Here is a 20,212-nt window from a genome sequence, read left to right as displayed (position 1 = left end):
GCTACAGTCTGGAACCGCGCGACCGCTACGGTCGCAGGTTCGAATCCTGCCTGGTGCATGGATGTGTGTGATGCCCTTAGGTTAGTTAGGTCTAAGTAGTTCTAGGGGATTGATGACCTCAGCAGTTAAGTCCCATAGTGCTCAGAGCCTTTTTTTGACACTAGACACCAGTCTGAGGCGCCCATTCTGCATGGTTTGTTGTCCTTTTGTGTTGTGTTGTATGACGCGATGGTCGTCGGGAATGGAGATCATGCAATGGTCTCCTAACACTTTAATACCATACACGACGTTCCGTAGCGTCTTGGACTGCCGAATTCAGTTCTGGAGTACTCAGTCCACGGTTCCTTTGACTCAAGAGGCGTAGCTATCGATCATCATGTGCATCTATCGAACGTGGACGACTTATACAGATATAATTCTAATTTCTTTCTAGACGGTTGCAGGTCATGAATGGTGTTCTTTCGCGCTGGAACACTACGAATATAGTGTGTGGACATACAAGGTGAAAATGTGAGTCTCGCGGGAGGCGTGAGCGAGATAGTCCCTGCAGTCGCATTACCCTCTGTGTCCTCGGTGTCTCAGATGGACAGAGACTCTGCCATGTAAGCAGGAGATCCCGGGTTCGAGTCCAGGTAGAGGCACACATTTTCACCTGTCCCAGTTGATATACACTACTGGCCATAAAAAATTGCTACACCACGACGATGTGCTACAGACGCGAAATTTAACCGACGGTAAGGAGATGGTGTGATATGCAAATGATTTGCTTTTCAGAGCATTCACACGAGGTTGGCGCTGGTGGCGACACGTACAACGTGCTGACATGAGGAAACTTTCCAACTGATTTCTCATACACAATCAGCAGTTGACCGGCGTTGCCTGGTGATACGTTGTTGTGATGCCTCGTGTAAGGAGGAGAAATGCGTACCATCACGTTTCCGACTTTGATAAAGGTCGGATTGTAGCCTATCGCGATTGCGGTTTATCGTACCGCGACATTGCTGCTCCCGTTGGTCGAGATCCAACGACTGTTTGCAGAATATGGAATCGGTGGGTTCAGGAGGGTAATACGGAACGCCGTGCTGGATCCCAACGGCCTCGTATCACTAGCAGTCGACATGACAGGCACCTTATCCGCGCGGCTGTAACGGATCGTCCAGCCACGTCTCGATCCCTGAGTTAACAGATGGGGAAGTTTGCAAGACGACAACCATTTGCACGAACAGTTCGACGACGTTTGCAGCACCACGGACTATCAGCTCGCAGACCATGGCTTCGGTTACCCTTGACGCTGCATCACAGACAGGAGCGCCTGTGATGGTGTACTCAACGACGAACCTGGGTGCACGAATGGCAAAACGTCATTTTTTCGGATGAATCCAGGTTCTGTTTACTGCATCATGATGGTGGCATCCGTGTTTGGCAACATCGCGGTGAACGCACATTGGAAGCGTGTATTGGTCATTGCCATACTGTCGTATCACCCGGCGTGATGGTTTGGGGTGCCATTGGTTATACATCTCGGTCACCTCTTGTTACCACTGACGGCACTTTGAACAGTGGACGTTACATTTGAGATGTGTTACGATCCGTGGCTCTACCCTTCATTCGATCCCTGCGAATCCCTACATTTCAGCAGGATAATGCAAGACCGCATGTTGCAGGTCCTGTACGGGACTTTCTGGATACAGAAAACGTTTCACTGCTGCCCTGGCCAGCACATATTCCAGATTTCTCACCAATCGAAATAGTCAATGGAGGCCGAGCAACTGGCTCGTCACAATACGCCAGTGACTACTCTTGATGAACTGTGGTATCTGAATGGGCAGCTGTACCTGTACACGCCATCCAAGTTCTGTTTGACTCAGGCGTATCAAGGCGTATCTGTGTACTGATTTCTCAGGATCTATGCACTCAAATTGCGTGAAAATGTAATCACATGTCAGTTGTAGTATAATAAATTTGTCCAATGAATACCTGTTTATCATCTGCATTTCTTCTTGGTGTAGCAATTTTAATGTACTAGCGTGCTCTGCCCAGAATGCCTTCATAGACGGACCGTACCAATGCCATAACGGTACGCGCTCGTTCTCGTCTGGTTGCAGTGCTGTGAGGTAGCGTAATACCTAGCTCGGTTGCACGCTATCTGCGGGCCTGTCCCGTTAGCTCTTTCCGCTCCGGAAGACGGAGCTGTCGTTTTGCAAGATGAGTGCCGGGCAAAGGTTTGTCCTTCGCGCAGGCGAGGTTGCGCAGCGGCGTTGGGCAACGTCGGATCTGCCTGCGTCGCCGCAGACCACCTCGTGGTCCTGGCGTCCGGTCCAGAGGCCAGCATCTGCGTCCTGTTCGTCCCACTAAGTGCCGAGGCGTCGCTGCGAAACTCCGCTCTTCTTCCACCACGATTATTGTCTCGACTATTGCGTGCTTTTTTGAGGCTCGTATTTCAGTTCCACGTGGCACAATGTTAGGTCCTTCCTTTTATAAATTACTAGCTGAACCGGCGAACTCTGTTCCGCATTAAAGCCAACAAATAGTCAGATTTTGGATGTTAAGTTCAATTTTTATTAGGTTCAAAATGGTTCTGAGCACTATGGGACGAGTACTTCTCGACCCATCATATACCAGATGTGCTCAACTGGAGCCAAGTCCAGAAATCGTGCTGGCCAGGGAAGTTAGTGCACGTCTTGCAGAGTACGCTGAGTTTCACGGGCAGTGTGTGGACGAGCGTTATCCTGTTGGAAGTACACATCACCTTCCTGTTCAGATGGCTCTAAGCACTATGGAACTTAACATCTAAGGTCATCAGTCCCCTAGAACTTAGAACTACTTAAACCTAAGGACATCACACACATCCATGCCCGAGGCAGGATTCGAACCTGCACCGTAGCGGTCGCGCGGTTCCAGACTGTAGCGCCTAGAACCGCTCGGCCACCACGACCGGCATTTTATTAGGAAATACAAACAAATAAATTATTTTAATGATTCTTTATGATTTTTGGTGCATAGCTTGCACTCTTCAATTAAGTACCTTGTGATGCACGACATTTTTATGTTTTATTATCAGGCGTAAGAACAAACAACGCAGATGGTCTTCCGACCCGTGAACATGCCACATATAATTGACCATGTGAAAGACATCCTTCGTGCAATGCGGCTTTGTCGAGAAATATTCGATCGTCTTCGTCGCGGCATTGTTAATGATGATTCAAAACAATACAAATTATTTCTTTAAATTTTTAATTAATGATATGTACTGAGACTTAACCATAGACGTTTAGCTGTCATTTGCGTTTTGTTATTCCATGTCAGATGCGTTCTTGTTATACCACGCTTTGTAGTGACATTTAGTTGACATTTGCGTTTTGTTATTCCATGCCAGATGCGTTTTTGTTATACCACGTTTTATAGCGGCCGAACGGGATAAAAAGTATCCTATGTCCGTCTCCTGATTCTAAGCTACCTCTCCACCAATTTTCAGCCAAATCGGTCCATCCGTTTTTGAGTTACAGATAGTGTAACTAACACGACTTTCTTTTATATATATAGATTATAGAAAGGTAAATAACAAACAATAACCCTCTGGAATTCGGTATTTTATTCTACCATGCTTACATTCGATACCTTTACTTCTTTCGGTTCCATATGGCACAGTGTTCGATCCTTTCTCTTTCTTGTCCATATTAACCGACTACATTACTGTGACAAATCACTGTAGAAAGGTCAATTACAAACATTAACTCGCTGGGCTGCAGTAATTTCTTCTTTGGTGTATATTTGTAGACTTAAACGATGAATGAGAATTTGTACCAAGGTCGGGATTTGAACCCCGGTCCCTTTCTCACTGGGCAGCTGTGCTAACCACTGCCACTCTGGCACAGTGCCTTTGCACAAGTGCATCGACTACCTTAGAACAGAATGAGATTTTCACTCTGCAGCGGAGTGTGTGCTGATATGAAACTTCCTGGCAGATTAAAACTCTGTGCCGGTCTGAGACTCGAACTCGGGACCTTTGCCTTTCGCGGGCAAGTGCTCAACCGACTGAGCTACCCAAGCACGACTCGCGCCCCGTCCTCAGCTTTATTTCCGCCAATACCTCGTCTCCTACTTCCCAAACTTCACAGAAGCTCTCCTGCGAACCTTGCAGAACTAGCACTCCTTAGTACACTTACCTCCTCAATCCAAATTCCTATTCACACCTCCTCAGCCCACTTGATATTTCTCCTTAACTCGAATTTCTTCCACTTATAGCACTTAGCAGCCCCATCAGTCAAACAAATCAATAACAGCTTGCACCGTACGTGCTTGACCATTGTCCTGCAAAATGATGGTCAGGTCCTGCAGAAAGTGTCAGCATTTCTCTCTCTAGGCTGGTCGTAGGTTGTGTTCCAAAAATGAACAGCACAGAGACAGAAGTGATGACACTTTCTGCAGGACCTGACCACCATTTTGCAGGACAATGCTCAAGCACGTACAGTGCAAGCTGTTACTGATTTGTTTGGCTGACGGGGCTGCTAAGTGCTACACCACCTACTGCACTGCCGGCCGCGGTGGTCTCGCGGTTCTAGGCGCGCAGTCCGGAACCGTGGGACTGCTACGGTCGCAGGTTCGAATCCTGCCTCGGGCATGGATGTGTGTGATGTCCTTAGGTTAGTTAGGTTTAAGTAGTTCTAAGTTCTAGGGGACTAATGACCACAGCAGTTGAGTCCCATAGTGCTCAGAGCCATTTTTGAACCTACTGCACTCCCCTGACTTAAGCCCTCGTAAGTTCAACTCGATTTCTAAACTCAAGGTAACACCTCACGGCATTCACTTCTGAACTGCTACAAATTCGTCGGCCAAAAGACCGCGCCGCTCGAACTGGCGCTGCTAAGAGTATCCTACGACTTCCACATCGGTCGCAACGGCTTATACACAATGCTTGTGACTACTTTGGAGGTCAGTAAAACTTTGAAACACGTATGTGTTTTTTACGAGCTGTAAATAAATATTTGCCACTATTAAAGTTCCAACCCTTTTGTATTCCTGGTGACGCCGCCGTGATCCTCATGAGCGGAGCATGTTATTATTGTGTGATTAGATGTGTGGGTGGTGAACAAAGGGCGTTAGAACTGATGCTAGCAAAGCGTGTGGCTTTCGGCAAACGTGAAGAATGTCAGAATATGGCACATTCTGGACAGTAGATGGCTGAAAAATAATGTCGGCTTTGTTACAAAGCTGCAAATAGGGTAGGCTTCCCAACTAAGATTGTTGCAATATTTAATGCGGAATTTTGACAGCAGAACTTAGCAGCCACATAATTAGCATCAAAATATGTATCATGAGCCTGTGGCAGTAGGAGACAAATACGTAAGAAGCTAGGTGACTAAGGGTGGTATTATCAGCCACATTCGTTTTTAACAGAACTTGGAAACGAAATCAATGGAAGACACATGAAGGAGTGGGAGAACAATGAAGGGTGTCCCAAAAGGAATGATCAGAATTCGGGAATATGACAGGAACGATTATGCGAAGCAAACGTCTAATAAAAATGGCCTCTAAAATGCATTCCTCAAGAGCGACGAGCACTTGTTCCTCTTCGATACTGTGAAGCAAATCTCTTCTAGTGCAACTCTCTGCTTTTAATATTTTGGGAGGAGGTTGTATGGACCAAACCAAAAAAAAGTTGTCTGAAGAGTTGTCTTTCTGAGCAGGGAAGATGAAGTGCTCAATGCTCTTAAGGCCTGCTTTGCAGTATTCATGTTTACTAGGGTTTTTTGCTTCGAATGGTCATTCCTGTTATATCCCTGAATATAGTCCATTCCTCTTGAGACACCCTTTACATTGATATGGCGATGGTCATATATGGTGGTGATTATGGGAGAATGAGCATAGGTGTAGTGGTGGTGGTGTTGTTATGTTCTTGTTGTTGGTGGTGGTGGTGTCGGTGGTTGGATGGAGATAACGATGATAAGCTGGGGAGGTGATACGATACCTTCTATAACTGGCTACTGATAATCATCGCCGGCCGGTGTGGCCGTGCGGTTCTAGGAGCTTCAGTCTGGAACCGCGCGACCGCTACGGTCGCAGGTTCCAATCCTGCCTCGGGCATGGATGTGTTTGTTGTCCTTAGGTTAGTTAGGTTTAAGTAGTTCTAAGTTCTAGGGGACTGATGACCTCAAATGTTAAGTCCCATAGTGCTCAGAGCCATTTGAACCATTTTTGATAATCAACAATATCCTATGCCGACTAATCAGTCGGACACCGAATGTGAAAAATTTTGTAGAAACAGGTGATAATTCGCGAAAATCACTGTCATTGTGTCGTGGAGTGAATGATAATGCAATGCCTTCAGTCAAACACTCCTTCTGTGTAGGCCTGTCTTCTTTCCTCACACTTGTTGCGTTAGTTTCCTTTCCTAGACGACTTACTTCGAAAAACCTTGCAATTGTCAGCAAAACAACGGCCTCCGCGAACTGCAGTGAGGTGTTCAGAAGTAGGCTAGGTGCGGCAGAGCGTCCATGTTCGCTACTCGTGGAAGGAGGAGTCAGATACGAGAGATGTTCCCAGAAGTGTCGGGACGGCGGATATCCAAAAGCAGCGTTTGCGGCCTCGCACGTGCGTCATCTCATCCTGAAAGCGACTGTGCTAAACCAACACCAGAGCAGTCGCTATCTCCGTATTAATAGACTACTACACAGCCAGGTACGCGAATTACAACATCTCTAACATTTATCGCTATCTCTGGAACTCCCTTATTTGAATTGCTAATACATCATACTGATTGTTATCGGTATGAGATTTCGTCACGTGTTTACAAGAGTTGCCGGCTGATTTCCTAACCTATATTAGTCCAAACCAATGTTGTACCCAGTCTTTCCTTTTTCCTTTCGTTTCCTTCCCTATTCTTTCCCCTTTTCCGTCTTTTTTTGTTCCTTCCCTCTTTTTCTCCCTTTCCCTTTACCGTTTTTCATTCTCCTCTGGCGTTTTTTTTATTAGGCTCTGATGTATTTCTTCCTTCTCATCTACTCTTTTTCCCTTTATATTCTCTCCTTTTGTCTTTCTCCTCAATCCCATTTCTGCTCTACCCTTCTTCACGTGTTTTCCTTGTTTTGCCTCCTCGTTTTTCTCCTTTCTGTTCTTTCCTTTCACCTTTCTTCTCTATGTTTTTCTCCTTTCTCCTCTTTCATTTTCTCCTTTCTCCTCTTTGTTTATCCTTTTTTCTTCTTCTACTTTCTTCTCTTCACATTTTCTCTTTTCTCCTCTTTGCTTTTTCTCCTTTCTCCCATTTACATTTTGCTGTCGCTACACTCTGCTTTTTCCCCTTTCTCACCCTTACATTTTGTCCTTCCTCCTCCTTACATTTTGTCCCCCCTCCTTACATTTTGTACTTTCTCTTCCTTACATTTTCTCCTTTCTCCTCCTCACTTTCTACCCTTTCTCCTTCTCACTTTCTCCCCTTTCTCCTCCTCACTTTCTCCCCTTTCTCCTCCTCACTTTCTCCCCTTTCTCCTCCTCACTTTGTACCCTTTCTCCTCCTTACTTTCTACCCTTTCTCCTCCTTACTTTCTACTCCTTACTTTCTCCTTTCTCCTCCTTGCTCTTTCTCCTCCTTGCTCTTTCTCCTCTCTACTTTCTGTCCTTTCCCCTCTCTACTTTTTGTCCTTTCCTCTCTCTACTTTTTGTACTTTCCCCTCTCTACTTTTTGTCCTTTCGCCTTTCTACTTTTTGTCCTTTCCCCTCTCTACTTATTGTCCTTTCCCCTCTCTACTTTCTGTCGTTTCATCTCTTTACTTTTTGTTCTTTCATGTTTGCTTCTTCTACTTTCTTTAGTCTTCAGATAAAGCGTACTAGGAATGGCAGTGAACTAATACACGTGCTACAAGAAATACATTGCAGAGGAATATGTAAATGTCAGTGATGTGATGAGATCCGAATTGAAGATTGCTGTTTTGAATTCTGGTGGTCATATAAAATTGCTCAGGACATAACATAATTGCTGACCGGCATCCTGTTCACCGGTCTCTTGATGACTGAGTTACTGACGCTGTCAATGGTGACATTTTGTTAAAAGGGGGTCATGAAGTTCAGAAGACTGCTTACCCTTGTTCGAAAGCAGTAGGCAATCTACAAATACTAGACTGCACACTTTTCCCATCTTTATAATCAGGTTACATGTATTTTTCTGCAATTCGCAGTGTCTCCATTTCATACGGATAAAATCGACTCCTTGTCACAGTGGCTTATACCATTACAAAATGGAGTACGTCATTTATGATAACATTACCGTAGAGAAAACGGAGCGAGTGAGATAGCAGCATGCGCAGGACTGTCTTCTGGCAGAAGCGGTGTTCAAATCTCGTTGTGGTCATCCAGATTTTCGTTTGGTATTTTTTCTGCATATCGCTCGAGAGCGTCTCTTCAGCAGAGACATGCCAGATTGCTTTTTCTGTCTTGGTCCCGTACAACTGACAGTGGACCAGAGGAAGTTGAACTGGGATGAAGGATTAAGGCGCTGGATATTGAGCTGCGGGCAGTTCGTGTTGACTCCCCGTAGCCACACGGTGTTGACTCTTGCCCTCGTGCCTATCTTTGTCAACGTGTTCGGTAAATTAACGGGCGGGCTCCACGGGGGGAGGAAAATACGCCGTAATCTCGTGTTTGGTCGCGTCCTCCGGATGTGTGCTGACGTCTCTCCGTGCGTGGGTGGTTGCTGGACCGCTCTGGCGCTTAGCAGCGCAGCCAGCCTAGGTGCCGCAGTGGCTAGCGCGCGCGAGGGCGCCGGTTCAAACCCCCTCGCGCCCAACCAGATGTATGTTTGCCATGGTTTTAAAACATCACAGAAGACGAATGCGGGATGTTTTCTTTGAAATAGACTCCGTAATTTTTCCCCATCCTCTTTCCTCCCTCTACCCCCCTTCCCCTCCCCCTTCCACATTGCAACTATTGGTCTGTATCTGATGACCTCATCCTAATATTCATTCTCTGAACTTCGATGGAATGCGCACTACTTCAACGCTTTCGTACCTTCGCTGCATATAAAGGTTCCGTCGTTCACGGTTTGAATGAGTTAACGGCGAGAGTGGCTTAGCTCTTCTCACCTGATGATGGCAGGAAGGTTGACCACGGAAATATTGCGTGCAGATGACAGTTTGATCCGGCTGAAGGCTCGAAAAGAATTTGATGAGGGCTTTGTAATCATTTGCAACATGTAATAAGTTAGCTGGCCGGAGTGGCCGAGCGGTTCTAGGCACTTCATTCTGGATCCGCGCGACCGCTACGGTCGCAGGTTCGAATCCTGCCTCGGGCATGGCTGTGAGTGATATCCTTAGGTTAGTTAGGTTTAAGTATTTCTACGTTCTAGGGGACTTATGACCTCAGAGGTTAAGTCCCATAGTGCTCAGAGCCATTTGAACATTTTGTAATAAGCAAAAAATTAAAAACGAACTTTTTATGTAAAAATAGGTAATAGTTCTAAAGGTAGTCATAAATAAATTTACCTTGCATTAAGGTTGCTTCTTATCCCGTTTCCCTCTCCCCGTCAATCCTGTTCTCCTTCGCTTTTCCGTTGCCTCCCCCTTACTCCTTCCTCGCCTCCTCTGGCTGTTCCATTCCCTAATGGTACTGTTCGTAAGTCTCCACATGGTCTCCAATTTAACTCGTTATGCTCATTATATGCGACGCAGGGAGGGGGGGGGGTGTGAGGGGAAGTAGATATATGCCCCACTTTTCTTTCAATGTCCGCTATCGTTATTTCAGCAGTAACCATTCAGCTCTTCTCTTGTAGCATCTGCCATTACAGTTTGATGGGCATTTCGATAATGCTCTCTCTTACAAGTAACTAAATCTCTCTCTCTCTCTCTCCTCTGGATGTAGCAACCGGCATAACAATCAATTTGTGTGCTTTCTTTGAAGGACTACGGTGTTACAGATTGAGACTTCTAGGGGCAGAGGGTATGCGTACGTGTCTCTCAAGATGAGGCGTATGGTCGCTTACGTAAATGCAATCATATGGTGTGAGAGAACAGTGCCGTGCGGGAAGGGAACCTTTAGACTCCATCGGCGGTACCTACAGAGACGTGGACGGGCAAACAGAGCCACTCACCGTGTTGGCCCTTTCGGGAAACGAAAATGTTTGCTCTTCTTATCGCGAGGCATGCCCCAAGCGAAGGAATACTTCAGCGGGACTGAAACCGCGTGTGTTACATTCGTGGCTAGTCAGCCAGACGAGTTGGACATCCTTGCAGGTTGTAGCGGCTGTTTTTAGTCAAGTGGAAACAACAGGTGCAGAGCGGCGCGAACGCGGCAGGCGAAAGGGTTGCTCTCTTGATCGCTCATTGAAGTTCTTTCGCGACGTCGTCGAAGCGGGGGGATACACACACAACCACGTGGCGAGTCGAGACTTCCATGTGTTTGGCTCCAAGACAAAGACCTCTGCGACTCGCTTTAGAACTTCCCAGTTAGAGCCGACGCGTGGTTACTCATGTACCGTCCGGTTCCTTTTCTCGAGAGCATACTTACGACATTACAGGTACGTTCTTACAATTAGCCTTCTCCACGATGTCTTACTGCCACTGCACTACGAAAATTTGAGAGATACGCGTAGCCCGAGATTCTTAAGAATCTCGGGAATACTCGAAAGACTTCATATTATTTCTTCCAAACACACCTGCAGAATTCGTTTACAGTCGTTATCGAACACAGTATGCCAACCCTCGAGTGAGACGTTTCGTTCAACAAACGCCACCTGTGAAGCATAAGAACGATTCTAAACGAATTCTGTAATTGTGTAACCGAATACTATGAACTCATGAAAAATTAGTTACATAAACGAGAAGTCATTTCTTACTTTTTGTTACAACAGTCACTGCTAGGATCCTTCCCTTGAATACGGCGCGGTCGATTTACTATCCCATCCACAATATCTCCAATGACTTCTCACAGCAACGATGCGTGTAATCTAAATCTGCCTTACATCCCTTACTCATTCTTTCCTTAATCCGTTTTAATAACTCCAAGAACACTATTTATGATCATATTATTGGTTATTGCGATAATACAAAATATTCTGTTGTCGCTATTGCTATGTGCGTTTTTTAAGATCTGAAAACGCTTTGTTTTATTTTATTCTTTATGTAGTGATCGATGAAGCCCTGCAACTGTAACAATAATGATCGTTTTGTTATTTTACAACAACTGCTGTTGCCCATCAAAGTATCCTTTATTCTTGGCACAGTCCGTTTCGAGAATTAATTTGCATTGTAATGTGCGAGTAATAAAACATTTTCAGTGGTGATGTTTGCGATATTCGATATGGTGCATTATTGTCAGGACTTTATCGTTACATGTACACGTGCAGTTTTTTAGTTACTGATGTATGCTTTGCCGTTAGGTATAGGGAAAGATACATCAATAATTAGAAAAATACGCGTGGGACTGCAGTTGACAATATGTGATGTTCACCTTACTGCCAGTAGTGGAACTCCCAGCAACTTATCTTGAAACAGGTCAATTGTTTTAGGCTTTAATATTTTTACTATGCGTGACGTGAAGAGGAGTAAAAACCGTGTCTTTGTTTCCTAGGTACATAGCTACTCCTACCTTTAGTCCTTATTTTTCATTTTTGATATATACGGCTTATTCCTACTCATAGACGAGGCTTATCACGCAGAACGTTATTTTTTCTATTTTCTCCCTTAATACGGACCATAATGGCAGCATGCTCATTTTACCTGTTTTTAACTTTTCCCCGATTTTCTCTCCCGTCCTTCATTCGTGCTTAATGTTTCTCTCTCGCCGGGCGGTGTGGCCGAGCGGCTCTAGGCGCTACAGTCCGGAACGGCGCGACCGCTACGGTCGCAGGTTCGAATCCTGCCTCGGGCATGGATGTGTGTGATGTCCTTAGGTTAGTTAGGTTTAAGTAGTTCTAAGTTCTAGGGGACTGATGACCTCAGAAGTTGAGTCCCATGGTGCTCAGAGCCAATAATTAGAAAATTACGCGTGAGACTGCAGTTGACAATATATGATGTTCACCTTACTGGCAGGAATGGAACTCCGAGCAACTTATCTCGAAACAGGTGAACAATTTTAGGCTTTAATATTTTTGCGAGTGCCTGACATCTGTATGACGTGAACTGGCGTAAAAGCCGTGTTTTTGTTTCCTAGGTACCAAACTACTCCTACCTTTTTTTCGTTTTTAATATATATAAGCCATTCCTACTCATAGATAAGGCTTATCATGCAGAATTTTTTTTTCTGTTTTCTCAATACGGACCATAATGGGTGCTGGCTCATTTCACCTGTTTCTAACTTTTCCACGATTTTTCCCCCCGTCCTTCATTCTTGTGCAATGTTTCTCTCTCGTTTCATCGCTCTCCTTACTGCAAAGATTCTGCCTTATTTCTGAAAACTTTTTAGATTCTTGTAAAACGGTATTCAACGCTCCACGCCGATCTTCTTGCAGAACACCGACTTAACTTTTGTCACGACACGCCAAACACTGACAGAAACTCGGTTCATGTATTCTTCCGTACTTGGAAGTCCATGAAAAATATTTTTTGTTTCTAAAAACCCGTATGGCTCTGACCACTATGAGACTCGACTGCTGTGGTTATTAGTCCCCTAGAACTTAGAACGACTTAAACCTAACTAACCTAAGGACATCACACACATCCATGCCCGAGGCAGGATTCGAACCTGCGACCGTAGCAGTCGCACGGTTCCGGACTGCGCGCCTAGAACTAAAAACCCGTATTTGTCGAATTTTAGTTCCCTAAACTACTAAGCACCCTTTGTTTGATTCAGTTTTGGTCAGTTCTTTCAAGAAACCCATGTAACGTAATTGGTGTTTGGGTTGTGTAAATATTTCAACATCTGTATCACATTCACTCCTGCGTCGCCTTTCCTGCATCGTTCGGCCCTAATACTTTGCTTGGTAAAATTTATGATATAATTTCAGTATGTTTCGTAGTCACTTGTTTGTTCAAGGTGTGGCATTCTGCTGCGTAAAGTACCTCTTATTGACAAGTGTTGCTTTTGATGTTGAATGTGTATGCTCGTGCAGTGAAGTGACGTGTGCTGCCTTGTTTTGTGCCCGCAGTCGTGCAAGATCTGCAACAAGACGTTCGCGAACGTGTACCGGCTGCAGCGGCACATGATCAGCCACGACGAGAGCGCGGTGCTGCGCAAGTTCAAGTGCCCCGAGTGTGACAAGGCTTTCAAGTTCAAGCACCACCTCAAGGTATGTCTCACCTCCGTTACGCTCTAACTCTCCCCCTGCTGGGGAACGCAACGTTACTTGTTCTTGGGTGCACAGCTGCATCACACAGGGTGGGCCAGAACTCACTAACCACCGTAACCTAATTGAACACAAAACAACACAAGTGGAATTCTGAAGTAACTGAGCACTTACTGAAGTTGCAGGATTATTTATAACATTATATCTCGATTTTTCCATTTTTTTAAATACATTTCGTCTAAAGAAAACTTACGTTAGAGTGACACGTTGCACATCATTACGAAATGTCGTATTCGTAATCAAAGGAACAAGTATTAATGTATGTATGTAATAGTAGTGCAGTCTGGCGTTGTATCTGTAATTATCTCAAACAAACATGATTAACTAAATATTTTCGATGGGTTACGATGGGATGTGACTTTTTTCCCACCCCATATTTGGAACTTTTGTATGCAGCTTGTAAGTGTAAGAGTTCAGTTAGAGATCCTTACTGTTAGAGTTCTTTTTGTAATAACTTTTTACATCAGATACATTTTCATCAAATCATGCTTAAATACAAAATATTTGCAGAAAAATATCATAAGCGAAGTCATAGCCACATCAGAAGGACGTCCATGTCACCGGAAGAAAGTTGGGGTGTGCAGACATTATCGTGTATGCTAAGAGCCGGTGAAACTGCAACGAAGGTCGAACGTACAATGAATCGCCAGATAATGACTCCTTAAAAAAAATCCGTACAAACTTAATTATATGTGTGAATGGTGTGTCAATGTGTTTTGATGAGTGAGTTTGCGAGAATCAAAATATGTGACGTCAGTGGCCGTATATTTCGAATTCATTGACTTACAAGCATAAATTTTTTTCCACCTGCAAGGAGCTGTAGACCTGAGTATTTGCATTAATTTTAACTTATACACTGTCGGCCCCTGAGAAAGGGAGGGCTTAACACACAGCCGAACAACAAATTAAAATACATTTTTTATGTTATATAATTACAAATTAAGAATTTGCAGATTTTTTCCCCTTCGATTGTACTGCTAAGCGTTCGTTCTTGCCAAATTTCATGATTCTAAGTCAACGGGAAGTTGCGCACAGATTTTGATAAATGAGTTTTCGAGTATCAAAATCCGTAAGATAAATGGCCATCATTCATATATCTTCACTCGTTCAATCCAACAACGACTGTCACATTCGGTTTAATTTGATGATCACACCGTCTATACAAAAGACAATAATTTTCATGTAGACTTTGGCTCCTCGTTCGGGGTTCTCAGTGTGCTCTGCTGCAAAGATATTCATAAAGCAAAGGACTATGAATCTCAATGAGTTCGGTAGAAAATTAAGGACATAATTCTTCAGCCACTTATCTTACAAATTATCAGAATATCTACATTCAAGGACTCTAAATTTTTGTTAGGCCCAAGGGTTGTAGCAGTGTTCGCTGTAAGGCTGCATGAGCAGACGTTATCCACTGTTCATAGGACTCATATTTTTCTGATGTATGTAACTTTCTTTAAAAACTGTTCGTAGTGCCAAGTAAATATTAAGCTTGCAATAGAAGTGCAGGCTTGTCGTGTAACTAAAGAGGCTTCAACTTTTTTCTCTTTTCTTTTCAAATTAGCTGTTTTTAGTCCGGTTCTTTAAATTTAGGTGGCATGAGCGTGAGTAGCATTAATCACTATAGTGATAGGTTATTATTAACAAAGTGATACAGATGAAGTTTCTGTGATCTTTCCTATCTTCTGTGCATCTGTGCACTGACTCGTCTTACGTCCATCAATTTTTTTTTCCTTCCTTCGATCTACGGGACTGAATGGATGGATGGACTGATGCGGTCATGGATATCCTTTAAAAGGGATTCACTGTCGATGTTAATCATTCTTTGGATCTTCTTCAGTGCGACATAAACTGTGCCATTCTAACATCACTGTGGCCGTACGGATAAAAGGGGATAAAAATATTGTGAAGCTGTTACTATAAGTGCAGCGTTTGAATGCCTTGGACTTTGACGAGACGGACATGATACAATGACACGAGAACGAAACAAATTGCGACAAGCTATGTAACCCGTCAACAGTTGGTAGTTCAGATTTCAACAAATAAGACTCATTAATGAAGGCACAAAGACGTTGACACACGCGTGTGCACAAAAAGTCACACAACAAGAATTTTACAAAAACTGGCGGATCCATTAACAGAGTAAGATTCCCCTCGGTTCTAGGCGCTTCTGCCCGAAACCGCAATACTGCTAAGGTCGCAGGTTCGAATCCCGCCGCGGGCATGGATGTGTGAGATGTCCTTAGGTTAGTTAGGTTTAATTAGTTCTAAGTCTAGGGGACTAATGAACTCAGATGTTAAGTCCCATAGTGCTTAGAGCCATTTGAGATTCTCCTCGCATTCAGCAAGAGACTCACAGAGTTGTTGCCTTATAGTACGATGCACATCTACATGTGTGTCCTACAACCCACTGTACAATGCACCGCGGAGGGTACGTTGGACTGTATTCAAAAATGGTTCAAATGGCTTTGAGTACTATCGTTGTTAACATCTGAGGTCATCAGTCCCCTAGAACTTAGAACTACTTAAACCTACCTAACCTAAGGACATCACACATATCCATGCCCGAGGCAGGGTTCGAACCTGCGATCGTAGTGGTCACGCGGTTTCAGACTGAAACGCCTAGAACCGCTCGGCCACAGCGGCCGGCCGTTGGACTGTACGCGGAACCTTTCTTGTGAGCGTGGTGGTCAGATCACCTCTAAGTTGGAAACCAAAATCCCATTCTACTCTGCATTACGTACCACTTTCCTCGACAAGGTACATGTAGCGAGATTCCTTGATCGTATTTTTCGATTCGAGTCCGTATTACGAACTGACCAGCCCGGATATCCGCGTACGTTAGCCTTCCGCTTCCGGGAGCCGGTGAGGTGCCCTGGCTCGAGATCCTGTCCGCCGGGATTAGATTAACGAGTGTCGGTGGGCCGGCCAGCGTGGATGTGTTTTTTAGGCGCTTTTCCGCACCTCACTAGGTAGAAAAGGTGCTGGTACCTACGTTCCGCGTCAGTTACGCGATTCGCAAACGTTCAGAAACTGTTCCCACATTTTTACATTGCACGGGTCACGAAAGGTGAGCGGAGAGCGCGACGGAATGTCATGCCAAGACTCCTGGGTTCGATTCCCGGCTGGGTCGGAGATTTTTTAGACGAATTGCGTGATTGGAATGAAGAGTTCCTAGATAATAGAACGCAGCATGTCACTCTCAATTCTTCCGAAGTAGGAGTGGTTTCAGGTGTGCCGCAGGGGAGTGTCGTAGGACCGTTGCTATTCACAATATACATAAATGACCTTGTGGATGACACCGGAAGTTCACTGAGGCTTTTTGCGGATGATGCTGTAGATATCGAGAGGTTGTAACAATGGAAAATTGTGCTGAAATGCAGGAGTATTTGCAGCGAATTGGCGCATGGTGCAGGGAATGTCAATTGAATCTCAATGTAGAGAAATGTAATGTGCTGCGAATACATAGAAAGAAAGATCCCTTATCATTTAGCTACAATATAGCAGGTCAGCAGCTGGAAGCAGTTAATTCCACAAATTATCTGGGAGTACGCGTTAGGAGTGATTTAAAAAGGAATGATCATATAAAGTTGATCGTCGGTAAAGCAGAAGCCAGACTGAGATGCATTGGTAGCATCCTAAGGAAATGCAATCTGAAAACAAAGGAAGTAAGTTACAGTACACTTGTTCGCGAACTGCTTGAATACTGGTTACTGGTCTGGGATCCGTACCAGATAGGGTCGATAGAAGAGATGGAGAAGATTCAACGGAGAGCAGCGCGCTTCGTTACAGGATCATTTAGTAGTCGCGAAAGCGTTACGGAGATGATAAACTCCAGTGGAAGACTCTGCAGGAGAGAGACGCTCAGTAGCTCCGTACGGGCTTTTGTTGAATTTTCGAGAACATACCTTCACTGAGGAATCAAGCAGTATATTGCTCCCTCCTACGTATATCTTGAGAAGAGACCCTGAGGATAAAATCAGAGAGATTAGAGCCCACACAGAGACATACCGACAATCTTTCTTTCCACATACAATCCGAGACTGGAATAGAAGAGAGAACCGATAGAGGTACTCAAGGTACCCTCCGCCACACACCGTCAGGTGGCTTGAGGAGTATGGATGTAGATGTATATTCCGATGGAGACGTAGAAATCGGTCTGTGGCTCGCGGAATATGGATGTATATTTAGATAACACTAAACGTAAGCACATGGAGTACAGAAATTTCGTGACGAGGCGTGGTGGATAAGGCCAGGAAAAAGAACAGGAGCGTATTTATTTCGGATCATTGTAGACGACTCCGTAAATGTTCGTAAGTAACATTTTCTTCTTCGTGTCTTATTTCAGTGATGTAGTAAAATACGCTATTAATGTAACTGATAAGGACCAGATTCTAAACTTATATGCTGTTACTGGCGGGCTAAGTATCGGGGGGTCCGCTGTCGTCAGACGAGATAAGCCGGTGTTGGGAATCTGACCTCACCGGCCGCTTTCACAAGGCGCGCGCCGACAAAGGCGATAGGGTGAATCGCGGGAGGCGCAAACATTTGCCGGCGCCTTAATCGCCGCGGCCGCCTTTGATAGGCAGCTTTCCGGCCGCGGAAGGCGCGGGAAGTGGCCAGGCAGCAGCGCCTTCCTGTGGGACCCGCCGGGCACGGACGAAGGCGCTGCGCTATCGCTGGCGACCGTGACAGGAGCCAGATACGCAACAGAAGGTCCCTGTCACTCCTGCCTCATCGCTTGCCGACATCGGTCACGTGAGCCTAATCTAAAACACTGGACCGTCCCATTTCATGGCAGGACTCGATGGACCGATAACGTGACAATATGTCGCTTCCTCCCTCTCTCTCCCTCCCTCCCTCCCTCCCTCCCTCCCCCCTTCCTCTGCCTCCCTACCTTGGGGTTGGGAAGGGAGTGAGACAGGGTTGTAGCCTCTCCCCGATTCTATTGAATCTGTATATTGAGCAAGCAGCAAAAGAAACAAAAGTAAAGTTCGGAGTAGGTATTAAAATCCATGGAGAAGAAATAAAAACTTTGAGGTTCGCCGATGACATTGTGATTCTGTCAGGGACAGCAAAGGACTTGGAAGAGCAGTTGAACGGAATGGACGGTGTCTTGAAAGGAGGATATAAGACGAACATCAACAAAAGCAAAACGAGGGTAATGGAATGTAGTCGAATTAAGCCGGGTGATGCTGAGGGAAATTATATTAGGAAAGGAGCAGTAAAGGAGTTTTACTATTTGGGGAGCAAAATAACTGACGATGGTCGAAGTAGAGAGGATACAAAATGTAGACTGGCAATGGGAAGGAAAGCGTTTCTGAAGAAGAGAAATTTGTTAACATCGAGTATAGATGTGTCACGAAGTCGTTTCTGAAAGTATTTGTATGGAGTGTAGCCATGTATGGAAGTGAAACATGGACGATAAATAGTTTGGACAAGAAGAGAATAGAAGCTATCGAAATGGGGTGCTACAGAAGAATGCTGAAGATTGGATGGGTAGATCACATAACTAATGAGGAGGTATTGAATAGGATTGGGGAGGAGTTTGTGGCACAACTTGACTAGAAGAAGGGACCGGTTGGTAGGACATGTTCTGAGGCATCAAGGGATCACCAATTTAGCACTGGAGGGCAGCGTAGAGGGTAAAAATAATTCCAGGAAGCCCGAGTACTGGCGAAACAATCGTGGAGGCGATCGAAATTATTAAACAATCTGACATCATCAACAGAGAAGATGACTACAAACTCCCGGCGTCCTGGCTGCCGGCCATCCCAGTTCAACTGGCAGCGTGCGGTCGCAAGGTAGAAGCTACACGGGACAAGGACGTATCTGTAGAGTAACTGTTAGTCCACTTCTGCGCACACCAGGAGGAAAACTTGCCGACCAGAGGCCGAACGCTGTTTGGCGGACAGCTACCAATCGTTGACGTCATGGACATCCACGAATAGCCTCTTTCCTTCCATCTTCCCTTTCGTTATGACTAGCCAATCATATTAGAGGGCCAATTAAAGGTTTTACAACAGTGACGTCAGATATCGATAGTCTGCAATAAATGAAGCACCTATTCCCAAGCAAAACCAGTCGTGGCCTGAAGAAGGCCGTTACAATTCGGCCGAAACGTCGGTTTTAGTTTATTGTTGTTGTTAGCTTTTAGCAATGACGCGGCGTAATACCCAGAAGGATTTTAATCACCTCGAGCGCCCGGCGTCATTCGCGTAGAAGAAACAGTCGTGAGAGACAGGACGAATCTTCTGATTATTACCTTCTGGATTCTGTTGCTGGAAAATTCATCGGGGCAGTCGCATGTGTGTCCGCGTGATGTACACTGTGGGGCGGGTAGCAGCTGGGCTTCACAGAGAGGGACACAGATGGAGGTTAACAGCAGGGATGGCGTACAGGGGGCTGGATGTGGGAGGGGGCGCTGACTCACCTCAGACCGGCTCGGCAGAAGAGGGCCGTGTTTTTCTGGCCCTCCCTGCTAAGATTGATGGCTTTGGAGTGGCTTTCTCTTAAGAGTCCGGCGCAGCCGGCCGGACCCTTTCATTTGCATCCCGCCCCGCCGCTGCACTACACAGCCCCCCCCCCCCCCCCCTACCAGCTCCCGGTTTAATTACTGTACGCCAGCGTGCAGCGTTGCGCCTTTCTCCGCACCCTCCACTCCGCCGTGTGTTGACGTCACGCTGCCAAGATTCCACCCCGCACCGGTGGGGAAGGGAACACACCTCCCCCCCCCCCCACTTCTAGGGCCTCCCCTGACGGAGTCCTCTCCCTCCATCCCACTAACTCTCCTTTCACGGCTGCCACAACGGTAACAATGAGATGATTTATTACGTAACAAAGAGGCAGGCACTGTGGGTTGTTTTTGGGGTCGCAGGCCGGCCTCGATGTCGGCGCCGGATCTGGCTGCTGTCGTGAGAGGGGGCGGGGGAGGGAGTGTGGGGG

At 45.6% G+C, this 20,212-nt stretch overlaps 1 protein-coding gene across 2 annotated transcripts in view; it reads left to right on the top strand.

The window, feature by feature from the left end:
- LOC126293269 (zinc finger protein 1) overlaps window positions 1-20,212 on the top strand; it is a 177,006-nt gene that overhangs the window by 117,995 nt on the left and 38,799 nt on the right. For both annotated transcript variants that reach the window (XM_049986390.1, XM_049986391.1), the window contains exon 3: window positions 13,073-13,213. In XM_049986390.1, the coding sequence (XP_049842347.1) occupies window positions 13,073-13,213 (141 nt within the window). The remainder of the gene's footprint in view (window positions 1-13,072; window positions 13,214-20,212) is intronic.

Source organism: Schistocerca gregaria, chromosome 10 (genome assembly GCF_023897955.1).
Source record: "Schistocerca gregaria isolate iqSchGreg1 chromosome 10, iqSchGreg1.2, whole genome shotgun sequence".
Lineage (NCBI taxonomy): Eukaryota > Metazoa > Arthropoda > Insecta > Orthoptera > Acrididae > Schistocerca > Schistocerca gregaria.
This window is presented reverse-complemented; position numbering and strand designations above follow the sequence as displayed.